General features: G+C 43.3%; 1 protein-coding gene across 1 annotated transcript in view; it reads left to right on the top strand.

Moving 5' to 3' along the window:
- Positions 1-17,110, top strand: part of SPPL3 (signal peptide peptidase like 3) — a 66,670-nt gene that overhangs the window by 47,881 nt on the left and 1,679 nt on the right. The window contains exons 4-10 of the mRNA XM_090291613.1: positions 6,473-6,592; positions 7,533-7,611; positions 8,498-8,610; positions 10,850-10,956; positions 11,318-11,481; positions 12,204-12,403; positions 13,458-13,567. Coding sequence (XP_090147739.1) covers positions 6,473-6,592; positions 7,533-7,611; positions 8,498-8,610; positions 10,850-10,956; positions 11,318-11,481; positions 12,204-12,403; positions 13,458-13,567 — 893 coding nt within the window. The remainder of the gene's footprint in view (positions 1-6,472; positions 6,593-7,532; positions 7,612-8,497; positions 8,611-10,849; positions 10,957-11,317; positions 11,482-12,203; positions 12,404-13,457; positions 13,568-17,110) is intronic.

Genomic DNA, 17,110 nt, shown 5'->3' with positions numbered 1-17,110 from the left:
CAGCAGTGGGTCAGGTTAGTAAGGGACTCCTTCCTAAAGAAGGTGAGTTTGACTTGAAATAGTGAACTTGAATTGGTGAAAAAGTCATGATTCCAGGTGGGAAGAACACAAAAACAGGCACAGAGGGGAGAATGAGCATGACTTTTATAGGTTAACATCACCACTGAATAGGGAGGCAATACTAGGGATCTAATATAAAGTTAAATAGAATATCATGGAGGATCTTGGAAGTTAAATTGGAGATCACTTAATATCTATTTCATTTTCTTTAGTTATTATATTATCCCATCAATGAAATTATTCTTGCCCAGTTTTCACCCAGTTAAATGTGTTGTCCCCAGCAGTGTAAAGTGGGCATGATAAATATACAGTAAGGAGAATCATGTGAATATGAGTTTTTTCTTAAAACTTATGATATAGGTCCTTGTATGAGGTAAAACACCATACCAGTAAATTACCAGGAACCAGGTAAAACCCAGTGGCAAGATCCGGTTTTCAGGTTAGATTATTGCATAGCAGTTTACTGTCTATCAACACTTTAAGCCAAATCACTTTATACTTTTTTTTTTAATTTTATTTCGTTTTAGAGGGGAGGGGACCTGGCCCACAACCCAGGCATGTGCCCTGACCAGGAATTGAAGCTGCGACCTTTTGGTTTGCAGGAGGACATCCTAACCACTGAGCCATACCAGTCGGGGCAAATCACTTTAGACTCTTGAAACTGCTCTAAAACTTCTGTGTTATATAGCATGTACACAAATGATGTACTTAAACCACCAGATTGTCTGTTGTATCATGGAAAACTAAGAGAAATAAAAATAAGTACAGTTTTATCCTCAGATAAGTGATTGAGTCAGTCCATACAGTAGAAGGAAATTACCTAGAACATCACTTTTTAAATTTCTCATTAGGAGTCAGTGTGTAATGAATAATAAATTATAGTTTAAATGGTTATTTTCTTAAATCTACCTCCTATGTTGTGCTGAATTAGCCTCAACAAATATATTTCTTTAGTGCCTACTCTGGGGCATGGATACCAAAACGATAGGCACAGATTGAGCTAGAACGCAGCGCGCTTCTATAAAGTCAGGAACAACGTAACAAAAGAAATGGCCATTGTTTGATCATGGAGCAAGACACCATTCCAGATTGAAGGGGTGGCGTGGAGAATGGGAGGCATTTATCAAAAATCAAAGAAGTAATAGCCTGAAAAACAAACAGAGAAATACAAGAGATTGTGTAGGTGCTAAAGAGATTGAAGTCCTGAATAGTCAGCATTGTGGAAATGGGGGGAAAGTTCTAGGAAAAGGAAAGTATGAATTTAGTGTTAAGATGCTGGCAAGAGTGTTTTGAACTGATTGAAGGAGAAAGTGAGTAGTAGAGGGAGGTTTCTTAAAGGCTGCAGTTGCCTACTCCCAAAATAAATAAGAAACAAGACATGAAAATGAGTGAACCACAGCTACGCATAACAAACAGCTCATTGTTGTTCGGGAGAAGCCAGACAGAAAAAAACAAATATTATGTAATTTTATGTATATAGTAAGCTACAAAAACAGGCAAAATAAATAAGTATTAGTATTTTAAGGTGCATCCTTGGATAGAAAACATATAAAGTAACGCAGAGAAGGAAGTGTACTAAAAGGCAGCTAACCCTTCGGAGCAGGGGTCCCAGCCTCCGGGCCTGCTTGGAGCCGGGCCGCACAGCAGGAGGTGAGCTTGAACGTAATGCGCTTCAATCATGCTGAAACCGCCCGAAACTGGTCCCCGGTGCCAAAAAGGCTGGGGACCACTGCTCTGGAGGATAGAGAGAAAGTAGTGACCGGGAGAGGCACAAGAAAGACTGCTGAGGTTGGCAAGGTAGTTTCCGGACCCGGGTGGTGGGAGCTCTGCCATGACTCACTGTGCTCTCCGCTCGTTCCGTGTGCTTCTCCGCGCTTCTGCTATGTTTCCCATAGAACGAGTTAGGAAGGGGGGAGAAGGGTCCCTCAGTGCCCTCCTCGAGTTTTCCTAATCTTGCTTCTGTTTCATCACTACGTCTGCCCCAAGAAGTCTGTATAGAGATTTTTGCCCCTGGCCCATCAGTTCTTCATTTAATTAGTATTAAGTGTGTTTTTTAAAGCAACCCCCCAGTTATATAGCATCTTGAAGTCCTTCAACTAGGTTTCCCATATAATTTCTTTGAACTACGAAGATCGATGGGGATGTACAGTTGGAGTTCTCTTTATTAATAGAGATACAGTATATACATCCTTGTCTCCCCACCTAGACTCTAAACTTTGTTAGATCTGGAAGTGACTTTTTAAAATTCCTCATGTTGCCTACTTTTTAATAGGTGTTTAGTAAATACTTGATTAGAAAGCATGCTTCTCTCATGAGGATACAAAATCAGTAACTTTCTTAACAATTATCAGCAATATATTGGTGTATTTCTCAATATCTGTTTCATGACCAGACATATAATTAGTCTGTAGCCATATTCATTGGATGCTGAAAATAGTGTTTCTACATCATTTTTAATTCTGTCATCGTGCCTGTTTCTTATGTTGGTTTTGGCTTTAAAGATCATGCAGCTGCACTGAAGTCTTTCCAGTTATGGCCGCTCTGTTTGCTTTGCTCTGTTTTGTTTTGAAGTCACTGAATTTTGGCTAAAATATCTCATCAATAGCTCCTCTCCCTCAGGACCATTTTCTCCAGACCTTTAGGAAGTGCGGTGCTGAAGTTGTGTGCGCTGTCTTAGGTCGCACCCTGTGAGCAGCTAAAGGAGCCCATCCTCTCTGTGGACTGCCGCTGGGTCAGCTCTCTTCGGCATCATTCTGTAGAGCCAGTGGGAACAGTGTCTGATGTCCCCGGTTTAAAACCTGTGCTTTCAGAAAAACAGAAGTCTGTGCGTTCTGCCTAATATTCTAGAAAGGCCCTTTGTATTCCATTTTGCATTTTAATTACAGAATGAACTTCTAACATTGGACTTATAAAATACTTCTCGTGCCTGACTTACTAAACAGTCTTTGTTGTAGCCGGCCATTTAATTTTTCTGTTAATATTTTAAAGTCATGTAATTAATCTGTAGACTATATAATGCTTCGTTTTACAGAAAAGGAAGTGTATTTTAAGATGTAGTTTTTTTTAAAGCTTCATTTCTTACCGTATAATAAAAATCATTTATTTGAGAATTCATTATTTTCAGTTGTGAAAGGCATTTGAAATTCTGTAGTTTCCTCTAGTTCTTCTTTGAACTATTCTAGAACACTCAAAAAAACCCTAACTGAACCCTGATCAGTGTAGCTCAGTTGGTTGGGCATCATTTTGCAAAGTGAAAGGTCACAGGTTCAATTCCTGGTCAGGGCGGGCACATGCCTCAGGTGGGGTCCCTGGTTGGGGGGTACATACACACATATAAGCCCATGGCCACATCGATGTTTCTCTCCCACTCTTAACTCCCTCCCCTCCCCTCTAAAAAAATGAATAAAATCTTTTTAAAAACATTGAAGTTTAGAAACTTCATGGTTTTGTCTTATAAATGTCAGTAAGGCATTTTAAGATACCTGCCCCCTGCCATGATTCATGGGCCACGCTGAATGGGTTTCACTGGGGTTCAGGATAGACCTCGTCTTCAGATCACTTGTTTGTCTTGACGTATAGAGTACTCTTCCTAAATGGAATTGCCATATTCCTGAATTGACTCATCTACCAAGCCGATAAGAAGCAATTTTGTTCTGTAAAAATATTTAAATATTTTATTTCACCAAAATTTCTAAATAGCTTTCTTGGGGACAGGTAAATTTAAATACTGAAGAGCAATTTTAATTTTTTTATATACTTTTAAATTTTATTTATTTTTAGAGACGGGGAAGCGAGGGAGAAAGAGAGGGAGAGAAACATCAATGTGTGGCTGCCTCTCACGTGCCCCCAACTGGGGACCTGGCCCCCAACCCAGGCATGTGCCCTGCCTGGGAATCAAACCTGGGACCCTTTAAGAGTTCATAGGCTGGCACTCAATCCACTGAACCACACCAGCCAGGGCTACTGAAGAGCAATTTTTAAATATTGGTTGATGATTGCACAACCTTTTGTGTCTAGTTATGTTCATCTTGGTGGCATATTTTATTCAGAGCCTTTATTTAATAAAGAGAGGCTTTTACTACTGATATTTCTTTACAATAAAAATAAACTTATTAGGGTAACATTAATTAATGATAAGCTTTGGTGGTACAATTCTATAATACATCATCTGTGTGTTGCAGTTGTGCTTATCACGCAGTGAGGTCTCCTTCCATCACCGAGTACTTGACCCCTTTACCCTCTTCCCCCTCTCCTCACCCTCTTCCCCTCTGGGAACCACCGTCCTGTTGTCTGTGTCTAGCGGTTTGTTGTTCTCGTTTGTTCCGTTGTTGCTTTCTGTTTTATAGCCCACATATTAGTAAAGTATGGTTCTCATTCTCCTGACTTATTTCGCTCAGCATGATACTCTCAGGCTCTATCCATGTTGTCACAAGTGGCAGTATTTAATCCTTTCTTACGGCTGTATGTTAGTGCCACGGCTTCTTTGTCCAGTGTTCCATGTCTTGGCTATTGTACATACTGCTACAGTGAACATAGGGGTACATGTGTCTTGACATATAAATGTTTTCAAATGTTTCAGGTAGATACCCAGAAGAGGCATTGCTGGGCCCTCAGTAGCTCTAGTCTTCACTCTTTGAGGAGCCCCCATACAGTTTTCTATAGTGGCTGCCCCAGGTTACATTCCCAGCAGCGGTGTGGGGGGGCTCCTTTTTCTCCACAGCCTCTCTAACATTTATTATCTCTGATCTCATTGATGATGGCCATTCTAACAGGTGCGAGGTGCTATCTCATTGTGATTTTGATTTGCATTTTCCTTATAACTAGTGAAGTTGAGCATCTTTGTGCATCTGTTGGCCGCCTTTGTCCTCCACATAAAAAGTGTCTGCCCATTTTTTAATCTGAGTTTGGTTTTTAATGCTTTTTGTTACTGGGTTGTGTGAGTTCTTTACATATTTTGGATACTAACTCCTCACCATAGGTATCGTTTGCAAATATCTTCTCCGATTCTGTTGGTTGCCTTTCTGTTGATGGTTTTGTCTGCTGTGCATGAGCCTTTTGGTTTGATTTAGTCCCATTCATTTGTTTTTGCTTTTATTTCCCTTGCCTTTGGGGTCAAGTTGACAAAACCTCTCTGAGACCAAGGTCCATAAGTTTAGTGTCTGTGTTTTCTTCTTTATGTTTTATTTTTGGGGTCTTACATTCAAGTATGTAATTCATTTTGAGTTAATGTTTGTGTTATGGTGTCAGCAGTGTTGTTTCTCTGCCTTGCGTGTGACTTTCCAGTTTTCCCAACACCATGTATTAAAGAAGCTTTCCTTTCTCCATTGTGTATTTTTGGCTCCTTTGTCAAAAATTAGTTGCCCATACATGTGTGGGCTATTTCTGGGCTCTCCACTCAGTTCCATTGGTCTGTGTGTCAAAAGACCCCAAATAGCCAAAGCAATCCTGAGGGTGCGGGGGACAAAATCAGAAGTATCACATATACTTCCTGCCTTCAAATTATTCTCCAAAGCTACAAAAATCAAAACAGTATGGTATTAGCAGAAAAACCACACAGCTAATGAGAATTTCTTTAGTTCTTCTCATGCACTCACTGATGTCTCAGCAGGGTTCACTGGAAGCGGATGTTGCACGAGATAAAATTAGTGATCTGTTCATTCGGTGGTTATCATGTTTACCTTTTCTACCAAATATTCTGTTAATGTTTCTCAGCACTGAGTGCAAAATAAAATTTTGTGGGGAGTTTTTAGCTGGGTCTACTAATCCCCAGAGATTTCATTTTAATTAATCTGGGGTTGAGCCTGGGCATTGTAATTTTTTTTTTAAGCTCCCCAGATGATTCTGATGAGCAGCCAAGAATGGAAGACCACTGTGCTAAATCCTGCTTGCTCCTTAAGATGTTCCCGTAGTTTTTCTGATTTGTTGTTTATAGACGTTTTGTTCTCTCCCTTCTCCCACCCTCAAAGTTAGTCCTCAGCTATTAGCAACAGGGGGGAAGAGTGAACATGAGTACAGTAAATCCACAGATGATGAGAAATAACCTTAGTCAGTGGGTTTAAACTACCTCTGTTACCAAGCCTGTACACAGGACCACAAGTGTACGCAAACAGATGAACCTGAGTTTCTCCTACCTTTAAATGTTCTTGATTTTGTGTTTTGGCACCCTGTTACCAGATGGTTAGCACCTCAATTCAACAACTATTGTTTTAGCAGCTACTATATTGAAGACTTTATAAGGGGAGCAAGGAGTTCACAATCTCATTGGGGGAGAAAGATTTAGGGGGCCTAGATAATCTATATCTTATATACTAATCCCTAGAACCGTCTGCATTCTAATGAGTTAATGTATTAAAGTATGTGTCGTGGTGCTCGTTACATAAGTGGTTAATATGTCCCTGTTTCTCTTTTTCAGGTATCCAAACTATTGACTCTACCCAGGCCCTGTTCCTTCCAATCGGAGCATCTGTCTCTCTCCTAGTAATGTTCTTCTTCTTTGATTCAGTTCAAGTAGTTTTTACAATATGTACAGCAGGTAAATGAATTTTCCTTTATATTCTTAACATTAAGCCAAAAGGAAACGCGTTCACCTTTTCTATATTTTTAAAGGTGTTATTTATTTATTTTTAGAGCTAGGGGAAAGGAGGGAGAAAAACTGATCGGTTGCCTCTCTCACCCCCCCACCCACCCCCCCACCTCTCCGGGGACCTGGCCCTCAACCCAGGCATGTGCACTGACTGGGAATCGAACCAGCGACCTTTCGGTCCACAGGCTAGTGCTCAATCCACTGAGCCACACCAGCCAGGGCTGTTCACCGCTTTTTATCATCATTCAAAAATTAAGATTTATACATCATGCCATCTATCAAGTTTTTCTTCACAAGTCTGGCTTTTCCTCCCATTACCCCTCTGTGAACCACTGGATACACATACCAACATAATCTGAACAAAAGGCCGGGGGTTTGAAAACTCATGAGCTTTATAACAACAAAGCAGGATCCCTTTGGCTGTAGCTCCTTCTCTGGTAGGTTACCAGACAGTCTAGTTTGGCAGAGTGGTCATTGGCAACCCCTACTGCTGTCTCCACAGATAGGAACATTGATAGCTAATCAGCGTAATTCGACTATCAGCTCTCTGATCAGTTCTTAAGCTGAGCAGTGATGGAAATGTGTAACACAGGAACAAAGTGCTAGACTTGTTGGCAGATAATCCCCTGGCCTGCTCTTTATCTTTTCTTGTTGAGATAGAAGAGAATGAGGAAAAGTACCTGTGCTTCCCCCTACCTCAAATGAGAGTTGTTTTGTTTTTTTAAGGTTACCTATGCAGTGCTAAAGGAGGATATTTTTCTTCTCTAGCTAATTTGATTGTATCCATTTGTCTGTTCTAGGAAATGATTGTTTCTGTAAGTCATGCCATTTTTTTTAATGTTAAAAAACAAGCCACAACAAAAGTTAACCATACATTTTCTCTCTGCAGTTCTTGCAACAATAGCTTTTGCTTTTCTTCTTCTCCCAATGTGCCAGTATTTAACAAGACCCTGTTCACCTCAGAACAAGTAAGGAGTTGGGAATTTCCTCTAAATTATAAACTTGTATTTTTTTCCCCATGCTTGTTAGCATATTAGGAGGCTAAATTTCTTGTTTGGAGCTCACAGATGCTAGAAGACTGGGAAGTGAGATGTTTGATTTTTAAAACTGGAAGGTAGTACTTCCTTTTGTATCTTTTCATAGCAGAGGAAATATAAACCAATCTTAGGAAGTCAGAGTCATTGTATTATGCTTCCTACTTAGATTATTGAAAGATGAGAAGTTTCCTTCTAATGCAAGGCTTTCATTCTTTTACTAGTGAGTTAATAGGATGGAAGTAGTGGTTGGTTCAGACATTGTTTGCCTCCCACCCTTGGTGACCTAGAATATAAACTAACCTCTTAGCGTAACCCCGCTGTTCACACCTGAGCTCCTAAAGCCGGTGCTCCGTGTTAATGGAGATGCTGTGTGCATTTAGGAAACTACAGTCACTTGGGGCAGCTGATTTTCCCAGGAATTAGTGATAACCAGATGGATTTACCACCTTATAAGTATTTATTCTTTGCTAAATGAATTGAGTTATAAATTTTCCTCAGTGTTTTCCTCATAAGAATAGAATTTCCCCTATGCTTAGAATCTCCAAAGATTGATATTATCACTTTAAACTTCCAAACACCCATGTTGCTAATTTGGGATAAAAAGTACATTATCAAATGGGTTCAGAAATGCAATTATCTGAGCTCTCTGTAGTTTCTTCCAAAGAGGTTTGGGTATTTTTTTATATCTGGGTATCTAGATGATTGCCTACTGCCCTAATCTGGCCTTAATGAACTCAAATCATGACAAACCAAAAGAGTTTGGCTAGTGAATAAAATTTATTGCCCATTAATCCAATAAATGTCATGTGTTTTCCAGGATTTCCTTTGGTTGCTGTGGGCGTTTCACTGCTGCTGAGCTACTATCATTTTCTCTGTCTGTCATGCTCGTTCTCATCTGGGTTCTCACTGGCCATTGGCTTCTCATGGATGGTGAGTAACTAATATGTGAAAAGTTCAAATTCTCTCCTGGCTGCTGTGGCTCAGTGGACTGAGTGCCAGCCTGTGAACCAAAAGGTCCCCGGTTTGATTCCCCGTCAGGGCACACGCCTGGGTTGCGGGCCGGGTGCCTGGTTGGGGCGTGTGAGAGGCAGCCTGTCAATGTTTCTCTCACACATGTGTTTCTCTTCCTGTCTGCCCCCTACCCCCCAAAAATTTTTTTCATAAAAATGTTAAAAATCTAATTTTAATATAGTTTATAGATAAATTTCTCTGTTGTCCCTTCCTCTGCTCTCTGTTAGTCATACTACTTCCGGTTACCATGAATATTAAGTATCCAAAGATGATGTTAGGTATCATTGAGTTTTTTATTATTTTTACATCTTTAATATTTTTATTTTTCTAAGATATTTTTCCTTTTTAAAGTATATTTTATTGATTATGCTGTTACAGTTGTCCCAATTTCTTTTCCCTGTGCTCCCCTCTGCCTAGTACCTCCCTTCCCTCCAGCAGTCCCACCCCTCTTAGTTCATGTCCATGGGTCGTGCATATAAGTTCTTTGGCTTCACCCTTTCCTATGTTATTCTTAACTTCCCCCTATTTTGTACCAACCAATTATGCTTCTTAATCCCTGCACCATTTCCCCATTTCTCCCCTTTCCCCCTCCCAGCTGATAAGCCTCCAAATGATCCCCATACCTATGATTCTGTTCCTCTTCTGGTTGTTTGCTTAGTTTTTGTTTTTTAGATTCTGTTGTTGATGGTTGTGAGTTTGTTAGCATTTTAATGTTCATAGCTTTGACCTTTTTGTTCATAGTTTTGATCTTTTTCTTAAATCCCTTTAACATTTCATAAAATAAGGGCTTGGTGATGATGAACTCCTTTAGCTTTACCTTGTCTGGGAAGCACTTCATCTGCCCTTCCATTCTAAACAATAGCTTCACTTAATAGAGTCATCTTGGTTGTAGGTCACCTTGCTTTTCATCACCTTGAATACTTCTTGCCAGTCCATTCTTGCCTGCAAAGTTTCTTTTGAGAAATCAGCTGACAGTCTTATAGGCACCCTTTGTAGGCAACTCTTCTCTTGTTGCTTTTAAGATTCTCTTTATCTTTAACCTTTGGCATTTTAATTATGATGTGTCTTGGTGTGGTCCTCTTTGGGTCTAGCTTGTTGGAACCCTGTGCTTCCTGGACTTTTATGTCTATTTCCTTCGCCAAATTTGGGAAGTTTTCCTTCATTATTTTTTCACATAAGTTTTCAATTTCTTGCTCTTCCTCTTCTCCTTCTGCCACCCCTATGATTTGGATGTTGGTATGTTTAAAGTTGTCCCAGAGGTTCCTAAGCCTCTCATTTTTTTTCTTCTTCCGCCCCAACCCCCACTGGTTTTCACAGTCAGAGGCAATGAGGCTTTATTATCCCTGGCGCTGGAACCATGAGCTACTCGGTCCGATCTGGTGCTGGGAGTCTCCCCAGGTGTCCCTCACTAGTTTTTTAAATGTGTTTCTGTGCTTTCCACTGGCCTGTCGCTGTCGCTGACACCACTACCACCACCACACTGCTTCCTCTCTGCCCTGGCTACCTGTCTGTATGAGCATTTCTTCTTTATATCTTCGTTTGTTGGACTTCCATGCAGCTGGATTTTCTGAAACTTCTAGTAGTCTCCAGTTTTGCGGTAGTTGTATTCCTTCTTAGTTGTGGAGGGGGACACAGCATGTCTGTCTAGGCCTCCATCTTGGCTGGAAGTCCAGTTGTGAGAAAAAATTTTAAAAGGATACATCTTGTCTCAGGTTTTGAGAAGTACAAGAAAGATAAGGCAAGGATAGAGAGGAATGAATTTCTGGACCAGTGTCCCTAACTAAAAAGGGGGTGTGATACAGGGTGAGTTAACTTGAAAGTAAGAACAAAGATGATGCATTTGCAATAATGGGGGGGGTGGCAGGAAACTGAGCCCAGGAGGTCCATGCTGAGCCTGCCTGGAACTTTATCGGGAGAGAGAATTTCCTGGTCTTACACAGTTGAGCGCTGTCTATAGAGTGAGAAAAAGTGATTTCCCCAAATCCCAATAAGTCAGAATGGGCTAAAGTGGGTACTTTGTACGTGTAAAGTCTTAGACTGGAGCTTAGGACTGCCTGATTTTTGAGGGGACCTAACAACTTTGTTAGGTTTATAAGCTGACTGGTTCATGCAAAGGGGATGCTCCTGAACCGCACACTGACTGCTGTCTCCTCCCCAGCCCTGGCTATGGGTCTCTGTGTCGCCATGATCGCCTTTGTCCGCCTGCCCAGCCTCAAGGTCTCCTGCCTGCTTCTCTCAGGGCTCCTAATCTACGATGTCTTTTGGGTAAGTGTCTGCTTCCCTGAAGCCACTGCTCTCCTTTGTATTTAATCGGAGTCTTAAGTATCTAAAGTCTGGCTAGCTGGAGTGCCTCCCATCTGAGACCACTCCCCTCCTCCAGTCCTGAACTGCATGTGTTAAAAGGTAAGCAGTTAGTTGAGGCTTTGTTTCTTAAGATATGTTACAGTGGGTGTGTGTGTGGCAGGGCGAAAAAGGGAGCAGGCAGGCAGCGTTCTCTGCCCTGGCAGCAAAAAGCTTGATAACGCAGTGTTCTGAGACTCTGCTCTTAAGAACAAAGAAGGCCAATGCCAAAATCACGTTGCTTCCAGCTCCTTCTGTTAAAGGTTGACTCTCCTCCACTCGACAGGTATTTTTCTCCGCCTACATCTTCAATAGCAACGTCATGGTGAAGGTGGCCACCCAGCCAGCTGACAATCCTCTTGATGTTCTTTCCCGGAAGCTCCACTTGGGGCCCAACGTGGGGCGAGATGTTCCTCGTCTGTCTCTGCCTGGAAAACTGGTTTTCCCAAGGTAGGACTGACGTATCGGGCCTCATGACACACTGCCTTCCTGTTCCGTGATTAATCTGTCTGTGTCACCAGCACTTTAATCCTACACTGGACAGGGCTGAGAGTCAGTCAGCATCTCTGTCTTATAAATGAGAGAATATTGACTTGACTTGCGAAGTTTTAATCACTAAGTGATACAGGTGCTGCTTTTTATTATTGATTAGTGTTAGCAAACAACTATGTGTTACCACTGTTGACATATTTTAAAGTTGGCTGGAGAGAATTAACAGGAGACTCTGGAGCTTTTTACATCTAAGACATTTGTAAAAATACGTCCTAATGCTCAAATTATACAGTTCCTGGTAACATAATCTTGGAAAAGATGCTGCTTTAATCTCTTGTGTCTGCTAGTGATTAGTGCTCCTTTGAAGTCTCAGCAGTGAATGTGTGGCAAATAGCGAATTGCTTGCCGTTTCCAGAGACGGCAGCGCGTAAGCAGACCACAGGCACTTGTCTGCGAGTGCTGCCCTGAAGCACAGAGCGGCCGGGCTGAAGGCCTCTGTTGCTAGTACTCTGTGGCCTTTCATCTCTAAACTCTTAAAAACTAGTGTTCAGCCAGCAGAGATTTCCATCTACCGTTCAGGTAAGTCCTCGGAGGCCTCAGAGAGCTGGCAGACCTTGCACAGGAGGAGGAGGACGGGGTTGCAGGGGGTGGCGTGCCTGACCTGTGACACTGCGTTCCAGCTCCACCGGCAGCCACTTCTCTATGTTGGGCATCGGCGACATTGTGATGCCCGGACTCCTGTTGTGCTTTGTCCTTCGTTACGACAACTACAAAAAACAAGCCAATGGTGACTCCTGTGGTGCCTCTGGACCCGCCAACATCTCTGGACGCATGCAGAAGGTCTCCTACTTCCACTGCACCCTCATCGGATATTTTGTGGGTAAGAGAGAACCAGAAACTGCGTTTGGCTCCCCCGTCTGGCTGCCCTCCACCCCCTGGAACGGAATCAGGGCTTCTAGCAGCAGGCGCTGGGCGGAAGGAGAGCAGTAGCGGGCTGCTGGCAACAGACAGCCACAAAGGAGGACACCTCACAAGCACGTGAGATGGGAGATGCTGTGTCTGGCTGCCCGGGGCTCTGGGTCTGAAGGACGCTGTAGTCAGAGTGTGGTTTGGCCTCAGAGTCAAGACCACCCACCACATAATAATCGTGGGTCAGTCTATATGCTCAATTAAAAGTGGTCAGCTTGAGTTACTGAATGGCCACGTGTACATCCCTTCATTTGTTCTGTCACCTCAGACCCCCCCGAGGCTGGTTTTCCTCTGGCCAGCTCACTCACAGGCAGGGAGGAAGAGACCCCTGTAAGCGGGCTGGGACCAGAGGTAGCCTGTGTGCGGCTGCAGTGAGCGCGGTAAAGGGGGCGGGGAGGGAGCGCCTCTCCCCCTTCCTCCTTGGCATCGCGCTCGCTGACCCCAGAGCACTCTCCTGCACGGGGATCAGCCCGGAAACCGGGGATCAGCCCGGAAACCGAGGGGCGCCAGGGCAGCTGGTGCTACCCACGTCAGCTCGACGGGGCGGCTCCAAGAGGAGAATGCCCTGACCACGGGTACATACCTTCTGTCGGTAGCGGGGTTGAACCTGAAGCCAGGTCTTTGGCCCCCAAGTGTCACATCGCATATGACAGTAGACAGAAGGAGACCAGACACACTCTGGGCTGAGGTAGGCTTGAGCCAGGAACCAGAGCACAGAGTGGGAGTTGGGCCAGTCACGGGTCCTTGGAATTCTAGGGTTTTTTGCTTTTTTTATTTTTTAAACTGTACTGTTGCCATGTTCCTTTAATGGCTTGAGTCGGGCATTTTATACCCTACCCATTGGGTGGACTGGGCCACATTAGGTCTGTAATCCCGAGACTGCCGAGGTGCACATCCAGGTCAGACAGTCTCCTCTCAGGGCCGGCCCCTCGGGGTTATTCACGAATGCTTCTCTGTCCTTGCAGGTCTGCTCACTGCTACTGTGGCGTCTCGCATCCACCGAGCAGCCCAGCCTGCCCTTCTCTATTTGGTGCCATTTACCTTATTGCCACTCCTCACGATGGCCTATTTAAAGGTGAGAGAAGGAATTAATAAACCTATGAAAGCAATAACTTGGCTTTGATCCTGGACTTGGATATGTATTCTCCTTGCTGGAAGTAGTTCTCCTTAAGCCCCTGAGCTCTTGATCTTGACAGTGGGGTTTTGTTCTTTCGTTTTATGCACCTGATACTAGCAGCCTCTTCCAGGTTCTTGCAGCCACGGGCAGAAAATGCTAATGAGTTAGACTACTACACCACCTGCTACTCCACCGCCTGCTCAGGGGTAATTAACGGAAACCTCTAGAACCCAGCTGCAGAGACTTTCTGCTCCTCTTAAAAACAGCACCCTGTTGCCACCTAATAGCTTTTTTAATACTCCGCAGTAAAGTTTTGAAACAGGAGCAAGCAGAGACAGCACAGTGTCAGCTCACCCACCTGGCCTTTCTCCAGGGAGCCGCTCTGCCAGGCAGGCTGAGTGCCCGAGGCGCGGCGGCGGCCGCTCGGCTCCAGGTGGCTTTGCACAGCCGCCCGACACACGGAGCCTGCGCGGCGCTTGCTTCTGCACGGGGCCGCGTTCAGCACAGGAGGCCAGGTAGCGACCGTACAGAGACTAGAGAGCGCAGCGGGGCTGGGGAGCGCCGCTGTTTGCGTTCCCTCCCACCTCCGCACTGCGGGCAGGGGCTCTGTCCTGCACTCTGGCCCCTGCAGGGCCGCTGCAGGGCGTGCCTGTTTCTGCCTGAACAAACCAAGCAGGTCGGAGCAGCAGGGCATGCTCACACGCACCTGCCTGCCCATCAGGAGCTGCTCCAGCCCAGCAGCCCCCTGCCTCGGACGCCATAAGCACCTGCTCAGCTCCTGCCGACACCACCCTGCAGCATAGGGCCCCTTGCCCAGGAGTGGAGGAGACAGCTATTTTCTGTAATTCATCGAAGCAAACAAAGTCAAACGAAACAAAAAGACAAAAGAATATTTCTCAAATGAAGGAATAAGAAAAATCCCTGGTGGTGGGGCGGCAGGGAGGAAGAACTAGGGGGGGTAGAGGGAGAACATGGAAACAGAAATAAGTAATTTGCCTGATAAAGAATTCAAAGAAATGATCATAGAGATCTTCACCAAACTTGAGAGTGGAATAGAGGAACTTAGAACATCAATAAAGAGTTAGAACCAGATAGACCTGAAGGCTACAGTAACACACACACGCACGCGCACACACACACATACTAAAAGGAAGTAGCCGTAGATCAGCTAACACAGAACGGACCAGTGACCTAGAAGACAGAGTAATAGAAATCAACAGATCAGAACAACAGAAAGAGAAAAGAATTTAAATAAACAAGGATGGTCTGAAATTACACTCAGTACTCAAATATTTGCATTATTAGGGATCCTAGAAAGAGAAGCAGAAAAGGAACAGAAACTTCATTTAAAGAACTAATGGGTGAAAACTTTCCTAACCTGGGAAAGGAAACACATCCAGATCCAGGAAGCGCAGAGAGTTCCAAAGAAAATGAACCCACAAAATCATATTGCAGTCAAAGTGGCAAAAGTTACAGAGACGATCTTGAAGCAAGAGAAGAACAAGAAAGGAACCAACAACCTAGACTAATCTCCCCAGCAAGGTTATTCTGACTGGAAGGAGAGCGGAAAGAGTTTCTCAGACACGCAGAAAACTAATGACTTCATCCATTTTAAACCAGCGTTACAGGAGGTGTTAGGCCAAAACCAGAAATACCAAATAGGAGAAAGGGAAAACCCTCAGTGTCGCCAGATAGTCAGTGAATACAGCAAATGAGACAGAAGCTACTACAGAGGTTAAAAGAAAAAGTACTGGAACCACAAGAAGCAGCGTGGAGCTACGCAGCACAGAAAGGGCTAAAATGTGACGTCAAGCACGTAAGGCCCGAGAGGGGAGTAACGATGCGGCCCTTACGGGTACATTTGACCGTAAACACCTCCCAGCCTCGGACAGAGACTCTGCTGTAGACAGGGAGGGGTGTGCGGAGGGTTCATGGCGGCCACAGCCTACAGAGGGTATACAGAGAATGAAGAGAAAGGAACCTAAAAAAAAGCCAAAACACAGGGAAGAGATCAAGAAAAGAAGAAAGGAATAGGGACAAACTATAAAAAACAACTAACAAAATGGCAACAAGTGCATTCTGACTAGTAAACGTAAACGGATTAACTGCTGCAGTAAAAGACATGGGTCGCTGAACGGGTCTAAGAAGAAGACAAACATCACCTGTTTTATATGCTGCTCACAAGAGACTCACTTCAAATCAAAAGACTGGAAGTGAAGGGCTAGAAAAATATATTCCATGCAAATGGAAAAAAAGCTGGAGTAGCAATACATAATGTCAGATGAAATAGATTTTAAAACATGAAAAAAGACAAGAACATTACATGATTATTAAGGAGTAATCCAAGAAGATATAATAAATGTAAATATCTCTGCACCCAACATAGGGGCACATAAACATCTAAAGCAATTATTAATCGACATAAAGGGAGAAATTAACATTAATACAATATAGTAGAGGACTTTTTAAAAGATTTTATATATTTTTAGAGAGGGGGACGAGAGGGAGAGAAAGCTTGGTGGGTTGCCTCTTGCATGCTCCAAACCGAGAGCCTGGCCCACAACGCAGGCATGTGCCCTGACTGGGAATCAAACTGGTGACCTTTCCGTTTGAAGGAAAATACCCAGCCCACTGAGCCACACCAGTCAGAGCTAGTAGGGGATTTTAATACCCTGTTCACATCAACGGATTGATCATTCAGACAGAAAATGAATAATAATGACCTTAAATGTCATACTAGACAAGATTACTTAGTAGACATTTACAGAACATTTCATCCCAAAACTGCAAAGTACACATTTTTCTTCAGGTGCACATAGAACACTCACCAGAATAGATCACACTTTAGGCCACAAACCAAGCCTCAGTACATACAAGAAGACTGAAATCATAGAAGCCATCTTTTCTGACCACAGTGGCATGAGACTAGAAATCACCTACAGAGAAAAAAGAAAATAAAAACACAACTTTTCAAAATTTATGGGATGCACCAAGAGCAGTTCTAAGAGGGAAGTTCATAGCTGTACAGGTCTACCTGAAGAAACAAGAAAAATCTCAGTCTAAACTTTACACCTAAAGGAACGAGACAAAGAACAACCAAAACCCCAATAAGAAGGAAATGAACAATAGAAACTAAAACAGTAGAAAGTATCAATAAAGCTAAGAGCCTGTCCTTTGAAAAGATAAATAGATAAATCTTCAGCCAAACGCATCAAGGAAAAAAAGAGAACAGGATGTGGCTTCTCACTAGAACCTAACTGCTGGCACCTAGGTCCCAGACTTCCAACCTCCAGAACTCACAGACATAAATTTCTGTGTATAAGCCCACGCCCCCGCAAAGAGGAGTCCAAATAAATAAAATCGTAAATGAAAGAGAAGTTACAACTGATACCGCAGATATACAAAGAATCATTAATACTATGAACAATTATGCCTACAAATATAACACTGTAAAAGAAATGGATAAATTTTCAGACACATATAACCTTCCAAGACTGAACC

This window comes from Furipterus horrens, unplaced genomic scaffold (assembly GCF_987537825.1).
Source record: "Furipterus horrens unplaced genomic scaffold, mFurHor1.1.pri manual_scaffold_11, whole genome shotgun sequence".
Classification (NCBI taxonomy): domain Eukaryota; kingdom Metazoa; phylum Chordata; class Mammalia; order Chiroptera; family Furipteridae; genus Furipterus; species Furipterus horrens.
The sequence above is the reverse complement of the archived record's forward strand: the minus strand, read 5'-3'. Positions and strand labels throughout refer to the sequence as shown.